General features: G+C 36.7%; 1 protein-coding gene across 3 annotated transcripts in view; it reads right to left on the minus strand.

Moving 5' to 3' along the window:
- Positions 1 to 1,099: 1,099 nt before the first annotated feature.
- Ldh (Lactate dehydrogenase) overlaps positions 1,100 to 14,412 on the minus strand; it is a 68,805-nt gene continuing 55,492 nt past the window's right edge. For 2 of the 3 annotated variants that reach the window (XM_076207010.1, XM_076207011.1), the window contains exons 6-8: positions 8,034 to 8,157; positions 2,461 to 2,632; positions 1,100 to 1,861 (exon numbers count right to left, since the gene is read on the minus strand). In XM_076207010.1, coding sequence (XP_076063125.1) covers positions 2,468 to 2,632; positions 8,034 to 8,157 — 289 coding nt within the window. In that variant the 3' untranslated portion in view covers positions 1,100 to 1,861; positions 2,461 to 2,467. Of the gene's footprint in view, positions 1,862 to 2,460; positions 2,633 to 8,033; positions 8,158 to 8,439; positions 8,564 to 14,412 lie in introns of all 3 variants that reach the window. The other variant, XM_076207012.1, reaches the window with a different exon arrangement.

Genomic DNA, 14,412 nt, shown 5'->3' on the forward strand with positions numbered 1-14,412 from the left:
AGACTGTATGAAGGAGTGATTGTGCCAACTGCACTGTATGGGGCAGAAACATGGAACATAAGAGAGGAAGAGAGAAGGAGTTTGAATGTGTTTGAGATGAGGTGTCTGAGAAGTATGATGGGGGTTACTAGGCTAGATAGAGTGAGAAATGAGGAGGTGAGGAGGAGAACAGGGGTGGAAAAGGAGCTGGGAGATAGGGTTGATGAAAGAATATTGGGATGGTTTGGGCACATGGAAAGAATGAGTGAAGAAAGACTAGTAAAAGAGGTGTGGAAGGCACATGTGGAGGGAGTGAACATGAGGGGACGTCCTAGGATGAGGTGGATGGATGGGGTGAAGGGGGCTTTGGGGAAGAGGGGAATGTCTGTTGAGGAAGGACGGGAGAGGACAGAAGACAGGGGTGAATGGAGAATGGTTGTATATGGATGATGTTGTGATTGCATGAGGTGGAATGGGTGGGGGGATGGGGGGTGAGGTAGTATGTGTGAGCAAAATTTGACGCAGCCCGAAGGGATTTCTCCCCGTCCTTTCATTTTATGCAATGGGGGGACGGAGAGGGGGGGTCGGCGATTTAATGAAGCGGCCTTGCTGTGGATGTGCTGTGTCTTGTGACACTGCTTCTGACCCAGGGCAGTGGACAAGGTGCAGGGATGACCCGTCATTCAGGAGGTGCTAAGATGGGAGGGAGGGTGGAGGGGTGTGGAGTGTATTTGGGGATGGAATGGGTGGGAGTGATTTTTTGCCTTTTTCTTTTTGGCTACCCCCCTTGTAAGGGGGAAAAAGCCTTGGTATATGTATGTATGTATGTATATGTATGTATGTATATGTCACTATTGTTTTACAGATTCACATGTTTCAAACTCCATGTATTACCTGAGGATGAAACTTATGCTTGGCATGTGGAGAATGATATACATTTGGTATATGTATGTATGTATGTATATGTATGTATGTATATGTCACTATTGTTTTACAGATTCACATGTTTCAAACTCCATGTATTACCTGAGGATGAAACTTATGCTTGGCATGTGGAGAATGATATACATTTTGTAAAAAACAAAGCCAATTTAGTTCCCAGGGAATGAATAAACTCAGATTTAAAGGTCTACTATTTATTGTGGCAGCATAGTTCAGCAAGATACAATGCGTCCTTATCTCCTTTCCACCAGAAATAAAAAGAATATTTGGAGATCTTCATCACTCAGAAAATCTTCATGCAGCTGACTTAGTGCAATGTAAGGACCACTTGCAAAATAAGTTTGCAGTCAAAACCAATATACATAGTAGATGGCTACAAGTAATCACAAGATCTTGTATAAAAGCATAAATCTTTGAATCACTTGATGGAAAGATACACTTTTATTACAACAAAATCATATATATAAACTCACTTTCACATCCTGATATAGAAAGTTGGCAATGTGACTAGTTATATAAATGTGCTAAATGTAATGTTGGGATTGGGAACGAGAAAGCAACTAAACAATAAACATTTTTCACATGATCTATTCCTCATTGAATACTTGGTATCAATATCTGCGACAACAGTGAACGAAAGTGGATAAATTCATCACAGAACAAGACTATCCTCTGAAGGAACTTGGCCAAAGTAAAAAAAAATTAAGGTTCACTAACCATAATGTCTAGCCAAAAATATATTTTTTAGTTGGTAATTATAAGTAGATATATAGCAAAAGGAAGTTTGCTTTTACATCTCTCACAAACTTTTACTACTATAGTTGCTGATACATGGCAAAAAAAAAAGGAATACAAGAGTTTGGCAATAGAGAAACTGATGAAGTCTTCAGTAGCAATACAGCACAACCACTGAAGAATTTCAGTCCACATCCTTGAGACTCTGTAAAAGTAATTTAGTTTTACATTTAATTTTGAACATGAAATGTAGAGCTAATATAACAATATGTACAAACAAGTTCAAATGTTATCTTTAACTAAACTTATAAGAAACTACTCTTTCATCCATTCCCTATAGTAATCCCCCTCACTTGAATAATATCTTCATATATCAGGCAGAATATGATGCCTCCTCAACTGGATAATATATAAATAGAGCAAAGGGCACTGTATCTACCTATTTTCTGTTGTCCCCCTTCCTTCCTCAATAGACATCACCCTCTTTCTCAACATCCATCCATCTTATCCATAAGTATAACCATAATATGAAAAAATCTGCACTGCACTTTATTTAACCTTTTAAATGCTTTCTTTATATTTTTAATATTATTGCAACTGAGAGTTCTTCAGCTTAATGTTATTCTGAGTGTCTGGGAATATAATATTTTTACGATATCTTGATCACCTTGTAAATACAGTTGTAAAAAATTAAATATGCCAGTGGCTTTTTGGTTTATGTTGTGGACAGACATCCTCATTATTACCTTAAGGTGTGTTATGATGCTAAAGGGATTATTATTATGAAATTAAAGGCAGCCTAACCTTTGATTTAAAAGGAAATGCCTTGCTGCACTTGGTCCATAGTGTTGGCTGAATTCTGTAGTTGCTGGATCTCTTCTTCCGTCAAGGTCTGTTTGATGACATGGGTGACTCCATTTTCACCCAAGACACATGGCAAGCTCAAGAATACATCCTTGTCAATACCATGGTAGCCCTGTGTTGATCATGGAATAACTTAAAATGTATCTTAGGAAAAGGATGTAAAGGAAAATATTAAACTGATTATACAGGAAAATCTTAACTTTGAATTACACTAATATCAATAAACACTACTGGTTTGGCAATTACTTCTGTTAAACTACTTGTGTTTAGTAATATTAGTTTTGAAATTGTTTAGCCTACATGTATACATGTATGTACACACACACAAATGATAGCTGAAGAAGCACTATCAAATGCAGCAGAGCTGGCAAATAGTGAAATTTACAAAAATGTATGGATAAAAAAAAAGAAATGAGTGATGAGGAAAAAGAAAAAAAAAGACACTTAGAAATGAAGCAAAAGAAAAAATGAGAGACAAATGGAGACTGAAAAGAATGATTTATTTTTTATTTTTTTTAGAGTACTGGACCTAAGGCTGAGAAAATGGTAAAAAAAGAAAGAAAAGAAAGAAAGAAAGAAAAAAAAAGGCATTATTTCAGGACTAAATGTATTAAACAACTATTTGTCAACAGAGAAACCAGACATAATGGGAATTGTGGAGACAAAATTAAAAGGTCCACTACTACTAAATACTGTGGGACAAGGTCTATACAACCATTGGGCAAAAAATAGAACAGAGAAACAGGGTGGAGAGGTCATGTTTTTGACTAAGAAAGATTTAAATGTGACAAAGTTAACAGAAGGAAAAACTAAAGTGGAACTGATTATGATTAAAGTTGAAAACAGAAACATGAAAATTTGTGGTAATATATGTGCCCCCAAAATACTTGAAGACACAAAGAGTGCATTAACTGAATTACTGAAAGGAGGAAACATAGTAATTGTAGGTGACTTTAACTCAAGAGAAATATGTTGGGAGGTAATGACAGTGAAAGGTGGAGAACTTTGGGTTCTACTGGGTATGACCATTGAATACATATTGACTCAATGGGTAAAGGAAAATACCAGGTATAGAAACAATGAGGAACCGTCGAGACTAGATTTAATATTTACATCAGAGCCTGATATCATGGATAAAATGGAATACAAGACACCAATTGGGAAGAGTGATCACATACTAATATAGTTTGAACTAAAGAACAAATTCATTTGAGAAGAAATGAGAAACATAGAAAAGGAAGACTAATGTATAACAAAATTTATTTTGAAAAACTCAGAAAATTCTTTCAAAATGTGAACTGGGAAAACTTCTTAAATGAAGAAACAAAGATGGAAGAAAAAATGAAACATACTAAAAGAAAATTATGAGGAGGGAATAGACAAATACGTACCAAAGAAGAAACAAGAATGGGTGTACATAAAGTGCTGGTGCAACAAAAAGTGTAGCAAGGCTAAAGATAGAAGAGACAAAGCCTGGAAAAGGTGGAAAAAAGACAAGAAAACAAGCAAATGGCAAATATGCATCAAACTAAGAAATGAATATGCAAAAATATGCAGGGAAGAAAAAATAAACTATGAAAAGGACATAATAGAAAAACGCATGGACCAACCTAAAATATTCTACAGGTATGTGAATGACAAACTAAAAGATAAACTTGAAATAGTGAAACTGCGTGAAGGAAATAATGAATCTATAGATGATGTAGAAATGGCTGAAATTATGAACAAATATTTTAAATCTGTATTCACAATTGAAAGATCACAAAATTGGGAGGAAGGACAGAAAGATCCCCCCAATGAAAGGAATAACTGCGACACAGAAAGACCAAATAAAAAACCATGATGTCAGAGAATCACACGGCCTGGACGGAATTACAAATAGGATATATATATATATAATATATATATATATATGTATATATATATATATATATATATATATGCAAAATAACCATAGGGGAAGGGAAACTTGTAGACAGTAAGTACTTTCGTATATTACATCTTCAGACTGAAGATATGATATAGGAAAGTACTATCTACAAGTTTCCCTTCTCCTGTGGTTATTTTGCATTTTTGTATCACGGTGATGTGATTGCTTGCATATATATATATATATATACATACATACATACATAAGTACACACATATATTAGTTCTTAACAGGGGAGACATACAAAGCACATTTCTTCTAGTCTATTTAGCAGAATTCTGAAGCATAGATAAGATAATTAGTACCTCACTGAAAACCATGAACCATAGTTATTTGTTGCCATAAACTAGGAATGTCTTCAACCCTTAAGCAGTATTTCTCTTTAATTAAGAGGGGAACTGTTACTACTGTTTGAAAGGAACAGAGTATTTACACAATTCACTTCCGTACTACACCTCATACTAACTGTAGCAAAGCAGGTGCATGCTTGGTAACCTGACCCCTAGGTACTAAATCTTCTTCCATTCCTATAAGCATATATTTCATGCATCCTTTCCAACTGTGCTTCAACCAAATGATACTCTATCAATCCTAATTCATAACTCCAGTGAGGGAAGGGGTAGAAGATTGTTCTTAGCCCTACATACATGGTTTGCAAGGCTGACCATCTGCTTAAGGGTTAAAGAATCTTCAGGCAATATGAGAGTTTTTAATCTGTCATGCAATGCATAATAGTATGAAAGGGATGACTATTAAGGATACAGAATCTTGTATAACATTAGTTAGCATTCAAAACTTGGGCAAAATACTTAGAATAATGACTTATGCTAACTTTTTCATTAGTCTATTTAATTGACAACCATATAATTAATCATGAAGAAATCACACTTAGGATCTACAATTCAGTTATACATAAAGGTACTGAAAATTAATCTAAAACTAAAAAATTGTATTTTTATATGTGATGAAAAAATTCTCAGTGTGAAATGTTAATTAGTGGTCATGAAAAGTCACATGTGAAATGTAATTCATTGCTTTCAAAGCAATATGATGATATTTGCACATGCAACAGAAAAAGCATACTGTCTTATACAACAAGTAATGAAAGTAATGAATACAGCAGTGACATATAGTTCAGTAGTTTTAATTCTACAACCAGAATCAAACAATAATGAAGACAAAAAGTGCACTTCTTCCACTTCCATATAATTTGTGTTCATGCTTTGACAGTCAAACCTAGCAAAGGTAAAGGGGTTTGAATTTAGCTTCACATTTTTCTTCTTAATTCTTTTTTTGTTTCCATATATAACAAACAGCAATCAAAAGGTAAGAGCTGCATCGAGGAAATAAGGAAGTGGATCAGATGAAGATAAAATTAAAGACCCATAAATTGCAGCTCCTAAGGGTAGACAACAGTGGTAATTCAAATTAGTGTCTGAAGAGGAAAATCATTAATATTCCACTCCTTGTACCTAAATCATGGGTGGGTAAAGTAATGCCAAAAAGAGTTCTAGAGCATGCCATTAAAAGGAAGGAAAGGGCATTCTGGTTCTCTTGCAAAAAGGAAACTTTACAATGAGAAATCATTACACAGAAGTAATCAATTACAAATTTGAAAAGAAAAGAGATAATAACTATTTCTTTGAATTTCACAGCTTAGAATCCTGCAGCCCCATAGTGCCTGGTAATCAGTTCAGCTCTCTCTATTTTATCCCTCATGGCTTTCATCTGCATAGTCTTCCTTTTAATTAAGTCATTTATTTTGTAATTCTCTCTTGTACTCCCTAAGTTTTCCAGATTCCTTAATAATAATCAATTATTGTACATAACTTTGATTCCTTGTTATTTCTTGCAGCTTCCATTTTTCCCCAAAATTAAATTCCTTCTTAATATGCTTTACCACAAGGCTTATTTTCTTCTTAAAGATTTGTTTATTTCTTTCAGTTCCAAAATTAACTTTAGCTGCACAGCCTACCATTCTATGGTCTCATCATTCTCATGTTGTAGGTCTCCGCAAAAGTAACTAGAATATTCCCTCTTGTCATTTCTTTTACTAATGCATGATTCACCTGTCATGTTCTTCCCCATTTAGTGTTGAACTCACAGAATACCAATATGTATTAGTTTTTTTTTTATTTATTACCTGACTTGCATTATCAGAGGATTTAATTTCATTGTCTGAAATTTGTGAATTTGGTGCATAAAACTAAATTATTCTTAGAACTTTACAGAATGGAAAAATAGAAAGTGAAAATTTGCAAAGTAGCAAAAGTGGCATGGTATTGTATTTTGTTGCCAATAATCAGCACTTCTATACTTAGGGACAATAGCACTCTAAAGAAGTAAAGTCATAGAAGTACAGAGAGATTTTGGGAAGGTAGAAAACAGGGATAGAAGATAAAAGTGATCAGTGGAGATGAATCTCCAATCACAAAAAAATGCAGTGTGACCCTGGCATATAAGTGCGTCAATAATCCTTAGCATATTGACTGCATAAAAATTATGCAGCCCAATGCAGGGAGCTGAGGCAGTCAATGCAGGAGTGAAGTTGCTGTTTATAATAGTAGCTACTGACCATTCATATATGAAACCTGAGAAAAGAACAAAATGTAGCCTGTTTGGAGATCAAAATATGACTTGTGCCCAACCTTATCAAAAGTTAATGAAATGTCTGGAGAAATAAAAATGTTGATAGATACTTCAGACTCTTCCTGTCCACGGCAAGTAAAAAAATTATCGTGATTAAATTATAGTATAAAATAGTATTCTAAGGGTTGAGAATGGTCTTTCTTTCTTGAGCTGAATTTACAAGTACTTCCACCATTAACTGTAAAAGCAGGTTATAATATAAAAATAAAACTATATCCCTAAGGGTATCAGAATGGAATTACAGTTTTGGATTTTTTTTTTTTTTTTTTGGTGGGGATTAAGAATATATAACTTCTTTGTATTAAGAATGGGAAGAAAAAATATACAAATACTTCATCCTTAACAGAATTATGATTAAGGCACAATTCAAGGAGAGCAGGGGAAAATGCATCACGATCATTTGAGACTCTTTAGCTTTTTTGTGTAATACAAGGACATAATAGTACACTGCAGCTGTGGGGCAGGGTTGTAGTCCAGATTACAAAAGCAGCTACAATTAAGGCTGGTAACAACCTGGATTTTTTTTTTTTTCTTTTAATTATGGACATATAACTTCTTGGTTTCAAGAGTAGAGGGTAAGAAAAATAATAAAACAACCTTGAAAGGAACAAGGAGTGAATGCACAAGTCAAAGGGAGCAGTGGAAAATGCACCACAATCATCTGTGACTGTTTAGCTATTTTTGTGTAATAAAAGGGCAACGGTCAAAAGGGCATAATAATTCATTGCAGCTGTGGGCCAGGTGTTGCAGTCCAGACCACAAGACCAACCACAACTTAGGCTGGTAGGACCTTCCTGGCTTTACAGTTACAACTGTAGTTAAGGCATGACTCAAAAGTTATTCATATCAAAACATAGAGAAGAGCATCTGCAAAGGGTTCCCAGCAGGGCCTGACCAAAGGCAATAAGCAAACATCTGAAGGAAGGTTAAGCACCTTGACTGATGTTGACACTGCAAATACATTACGTAAGTTCTTGAGGAGAGAGTTGGTAAGGACTGCACATGACGTTCCAATGGCCCAGGAGGTGTAGCCCTTCAACTTGATGATCTCATATGCACTGTAAGCCAAGTTTAGGAGTTATATATGAGCATTTGTTTGGCCATTGCTGCATACGTTGAGTTCAGTTTGTTTACAACTGAACAGAGCCTGTGGTTTCATCTGCAACATTTTACCACTGCTGCTACTGCTGCTGTGACCCAGTCTCCATTTTCTGTTCTGAGCTGGAGCTGAATAATTACTAGAGTGCTCCTGCTATAAAAAAAAAAAAAAAAAAAAAAGGGGGGGGGGAGAAAAAAGAAAAGTGACGCTTGAGCAAAACTAAGTTCCGTCAGAACATTACCTTGACTGAGATGCTGACTGCATAACACTGGCGCTGGTTCCTCAAGATTGAACCCCCTAGAGAGGCCACAGAGAGCCCGATGGCCCAAGAAGTGTAGCCTTTCAGTTTGATGATCTCATAGGCACTGTAATACCAAGTAAGGGTACAGCACTACTCCCACCACACAACACACTAGCTTATTCAACTACATGCAAAAAGTTTACCCCAACCACTTTTTGAGATCCCAGAAGTGTGGAATATGGAAAATAATGACTTCGAAATTTCATTAGTCCGATCTAGCTTACTATTAATATTTTTTATCCACAAAGTTTACCTTCAGCAAACTTTGCTTCTGATCACTTATCCATAATAGCAATTATCTAAAACTCATTAGGAGGTAATCATGAGATATGATTGGAAATATCAGAACCTCACATTAAATAATAAAACGTGGCATTAATGCCTGAGGCTTAACCAATATTTAATCAATCTTTGTGTAGAAACAAGAGAGAAATTCTAATCACTGTCCTGCAAGTGCATTGTCTCTCATAGAACTGGTTGGGAGTTGGAGTTTATGATAGCAAAATGAATAAGTAAATAAATAAATACATAAAATGGAAAAAAAAAAAAAAAAATAATACACATATATGTGCCAAAAAGCAAAGTGTGATCAAAGCTATAACCATTGTTTTAGTGATCTGAGGTGGAAAGGTTACAAAGGAAGCTGTGAAGTGCAGTCTACTACAATCCCTCATGCAATAGGTGCAGCTTGTTTAAAGATAATAGCAGCCCAGACTGCAGTGCAGTCTTTACCAAGCAAAAACTGGACTAACGTTTATTAGGGACAAACAGGATGAGACCTATCCATGAGAACATAACAAAAATTCCATCAGATACACCCAAGAAAAATTGGCAGTATTCAATCATACCAACAGATTAAATCACTGAATGGACTAGGATAAGGGTACAATTATCTATGAATCTAGTTACAATTACAGGAGAAAAACAATTGAGTCCTGTCTTACAAAACAGCTACCCAATCTTGATACTTCTAAAAGGATAAGTCCCCTGATCCTATAACTAGTTTATCAGATAAATAACTCATACTCAAAGTTCATCCAGACCTGATAACTTCTTTGACAGAGTAGTAACCTGACTAACAATAGGCTGAGCCCCTCCACACCCTCACTATGTATCCCACAACAGAGTATATAAATTCTACCACCACTATGTACAGCTCCACTGAGGAGGGCCACAGACAGTGGTCGTAATATACAGATTACCTTCAACAGTGTTTATTTTCTCTGAATGTGGGATTCACATTTTATAAATATACGTATGTGTATACACACGTAAATATGTATAAATCACTGATGAAAAATGTAGTGACACATTTGTAAATCACGTCTAAAACCATGGTTGGAGCAAAAGAGGAAAACTGGAAACTGTGAATCTATATACAGTCAAACCTTCCTAAATAATGAGTGATTTGCATAATGAGCACGCCCCATGTATGCCCGATGCAAAGGCTCCTTTCTACTTAGCTAGCCACGAGTCACAAGGAGTGTCTCCTTGTGACTCATGACTTGCTTGTCTGCTTCTAGGCCAGTGTTGCCAATGCTTGAATTTTTCTGCTAGATATTGGATTTTTTAACTTCAACCTTGGAGTCTTGAAGTTTTTCCATCCTGTAAATCTTGTAGTTTTTAAATAACTCAGCTGATGAGTGCATAAAAAATATCCAGCTACTGGTTCCAAACACAAATACCTGTCAATCATATGTCCAACATCACCAAAGGCATGTGCCTGAGTACTCGACCTAGAGGAAGCATGTGATAAAGTATTTCACAGTTGATTTATGTGGAAATTGGAGCAAGTTGGAGGACAGAGAGGCAAACTATTAGAGTGGATGAAAGATTTTTTTTGAAGGAGAGATATATGAGAACAGTAGTAAAGGATAAGATGTCCAGATGGAGAGGAATAACAAGCGGAGTTCCACAAGGTTCAGCACTTGCACCAAAAATGTTTCTTGTCTATGTCCATGACATGATGGAAGGCACAATATACAATACCAATGTGTTTGCAGATGACACAAAAATCATGAGAAGAGTAAAAAACAAGGAGGACGGTAGACTATTCAGAAAGATCTGGACACTATTTTTGCATGAAGTGAAGAATGGGATATGAAGTTCAGTACCAAAAGAATGCAAAGTACTGGAAATGGGCAATGGTGGCAAAAGACAATTCTTAAACTATTCCTTGGGAAGTTAACCAATTACAAAAGCAAAAGAGGAGAAAGATTTGAGTATTGATAAGAAAATAGCTCCATTTTTGGGGTTGAAGCTCAAAGGGAAGGGGGAATAGAACCCATTGGGGTTAACAGAGTAGGGTAAAGCATGAATGTAGAGCAATATGTCAGTGTAGGATAAAATATCACTTTAAGATATAATGTCAATGGAGGACATGATATAACTTTAGGATGTAATGTCAATGGACATATCATGAAAGGATGTAATGTCAGTTTTGGACAAAATATCATGGTAGGAAGTAATGTCAGTGGAGGAGAAATTATCACTTTAGGATGCAATGTCAGTGATGGACAAAATATCACTTTATGATGCGATGTCAGTGAAGGACAAATTTTCTATGTAGGGCAAGGTGATAGCGAAGTTGTTGTTGTTGTTGTCGTTCCCTAGACTGTCTGTCCGAGCAGTCCCGTCTCCCCAAGGAATGCCATAGCCGAAACTGGGTTTTCCCACAAATCCTTTATAGAGCGTATGTTGTGTTGTTTGCGTGCATGATTGTGTATAATGCAGTCTTCCATTATGTGTTGTATGGTATGGGGTGAAGTGTTACATCCTGGGCAGCTGTTCACAACGCGGTCATCCAGCCTCTTCTGGTAGCTTAGAAGTGCTGGGTGGTGACCGCACTGCAGTCTGGCCAAGTGGACTCTGTCCTTTCGTGGGAGAGAGGATTCAGATGGGTGGATATCAGGGGGTCTGGCATGCAGCAGTGTGTTGTCTTTCAGTGTGTTAATGGAGCGGTGAGTGATATGATTATGAATATGTTTCCGGAGGCTGGTATTTGGTGGTTGTGGAGGAAGAGAAGAGAGTATCTGTGCATGATAAAGGTCTTTGGGTGTTGTTTTAATGTTTCTTGGTGTGTGTGGGTGTTCTGCTATGTAGTGTAGCGGGTGTGATGTGCTTGTGGTGGCTGCGGCAAGTGTTTGTGTGCCTCTCATGTCGAGGTGGTCCTTGACTTTGAGGACTTTTGTTTCATGGTGTAAATGGTCTGTAGGTGTTGTATTTGTGCAGCCTGTAATTGTTTTTAGGGCTTTGTTTTGTATGATTTGAAGGGTGTTGTGGTGTGTCTCACTGAGATTAGGAGCCCATGCAGAACTCGCATAATTCAACACTGAGCGTATGCATTGTTTGTATATTGTTATATTAGTTTCTTTGTTTTGTCCAAATGTTGTTCCAGTGATTGACTTAAGTGCGTTAAGTCTGGGTGTGCATTTGTTTTTTATGTTTGTGATGTGTTGTTTGAAAGACATGGATGTATCGTATGTTACACCAAGAATTTTCGGTGTGTTTGTGTGTGGTATTAGAGTGTTGTTGATGTAGAGATGAGGTATGTATTTGTGTTCTTTTGTCCAGTTGGTGAGAAGTGTTGCTGTAGATTTGGTTGGTTGGATAGCGAAGTAGTTAATGTCAGTGTCAGACAGAATGTTGGACAATCAACAAACATTGTAGGACACAACAAAGAGGGACAAAATATCCATGAGGGACCAACTGACCATGAAGAACCAAATGTTAGCATACAGTAAGGTGTCAATAGAGAACAAAATGACCATGTAAGGCATGATGTACAAAATCATAATGAGTCAGAATCATGATTTTTTTTTTAAATCATGTACTTCAATGCTTGCAGTATTAGGAACAAATTCCAAGAAATCCAAACGTATGTCAAAAGTGAAAATCTTGATATGACAGGAATAACCGAGAACAGTATTTAGACATTTTTGTCAGGATAAACCACAAGAAAGGTGGGGGTGTTCTATTGTATGTTAAAAGCAATATCTATCCTTGTATTTACCCCTTTACAACACCCATTGGGTTCTGTCCCTTATTCTCTAATTTTCTAACATACCTAGACTCAAATTCATGTACAGTTCCAATACTGCAGTTAAGTAAATTACACACGCACATATACAGTCATACCTCGTCAAACCTGAGTGTTAGGTTCCTTAGCACTCATACAGGACAAAATTTGTGTTGGGTGAATAACAGGTTTTATGGGAAAAAATGGCTAGGCTCCCAGACCCTCCCCAGACACTGGCACAGAATACGACCTGGCAAGCTATTCAAATTATGCTATAATTAAAGATGCTTGTGTTTGGCAAATGCTGGGATATTATACCTATGCATGTAAATGTCAAATTTCGTGTATATTTAAGTCGAGTTGGGCGAGATCTGATTGTGTGTGTGTGCGTGTGTGTGTGTGTATATATATATATATATATAATATATATATATATATATATATATATACACACACACACACATATATGTTGAAATATGTATGACAGAATGAGTGGAAAGGGTGGTGAGGTAAATGCCAAAAAAAAAAAGTAGAAGTTTTATTACTAACGTTTCATCCTTAAAGGACTTCCTCAGAGTATACACTAAGAAAATATTTAAAGCTTATATACTTTACTTTCCTTACACTGTTCCTCCCCTATCTCAGTCCTTCCTTCATTTTGCTTCACCTCGAACAAAGTCACTAGTCAACTTTTATAATTTAATAAATCCTTCTCTATTATTATTGCAAGGTTTTGAAGCGATGTATGCCACCTCGATTATTTTTCTTTCTTGTTTTCTTAGCCCTTTGAGGAAGGGAAGGTGGCCAAAATTGTTCATATAGACAATTTTGGCCACCTTCCAGACTGGGAAAATACAGATGTACTCCACAAAGGGCTAAGAAAACAAGAAAGAAAAATAATCGAAGCAGCGTACATTGCTTCAAAACCTTGCAATAATCATAGAGAAGGATTTATTAAATTATGATAGTTGACTAGCGACTTTGTTCGAGGTGAAGCGGAGTGAAGGAAGGACGGAGATAGGGGAGGAACAGGGTAAGGAAAGTGTAGTATATAAGCTGTAAATGTTTTCTTAGTGTATACTCTGAGGAAGTCCTTTAAGGACAAAATGTTGGTAATAAAACTCCTACAGTATTTTGGTGTTTACCTCACCACCCTTTCCACTTACACACACAAATATATCTATCTACATTCCAATGGCTTCTTCCCCCTTATATTTGAGGTAGCCAAGTCAATGGCATACACTCCCACCCATTCTACTCCCATCCTCATGGATGAAGGGTCATCCCTGTCTTCTGCCAAGGACATAAGCAATGCAGCAAGACATAGTACATCCAAAGCAAAACCACTTCACTTAATCGGTGACCTCCCTCTCCATCCCCTCATGCAGAAAATAGAGAAGATGAAAAGAAATCCCTTCAGACTGCCTGAAAGTACCATCCACACACAGCCATTCTCCACTCACACCTATCCCTTGCCTTCTCTCTTCCCTGCTCAACAGTCATTCCCCTCTTACTCAAAGCCCCTTTCACTCCATCCCTCCATCTCGTCCTTAGTCATCCCTTAAAGTTCACTTCCTCCACCTGTCTTCTACACCTCTTTTGCTAATCTTTCTTCATTCATTCTATCCATGTGTCCAAAATATCCCCATAACCTTTCATTAGCCCTATCTGCCATCTCTTTTTCCACCCCCACTCTCCTCCTCACCTCTTCATATCTCACACTCTCCTTGTAATCCCTATCATACTTCTAAGACACTTCATCTAAAACACATTTAAACTTCTCCTTTCTGCCTCCCTAAAACTCATAGTCCCCACCCCATACAGTTTCATTACCATGATCACCCTTTCATATAATTTTCTCTCTGTATCCATTCCCAGATGCATTTTAATCCCCT

This window comes from Oratosquilla oratoria, chromosome 23 (genome assembly GCF_046742065.1).
Source record: "Oratosquilla oratoria isolate Oo_2021 chromosome 23, ASM4674206v1, whole genome shotgun sequence".
In the NCBI taxonomy this organism is placed as follows: domain Eukaryota; kingdom Metazoa; phylum Arthropoda; class Malacostraca; order Stomatopoda; family Squillidae; genus Oratosquilla; species Oratosquilla oratoria.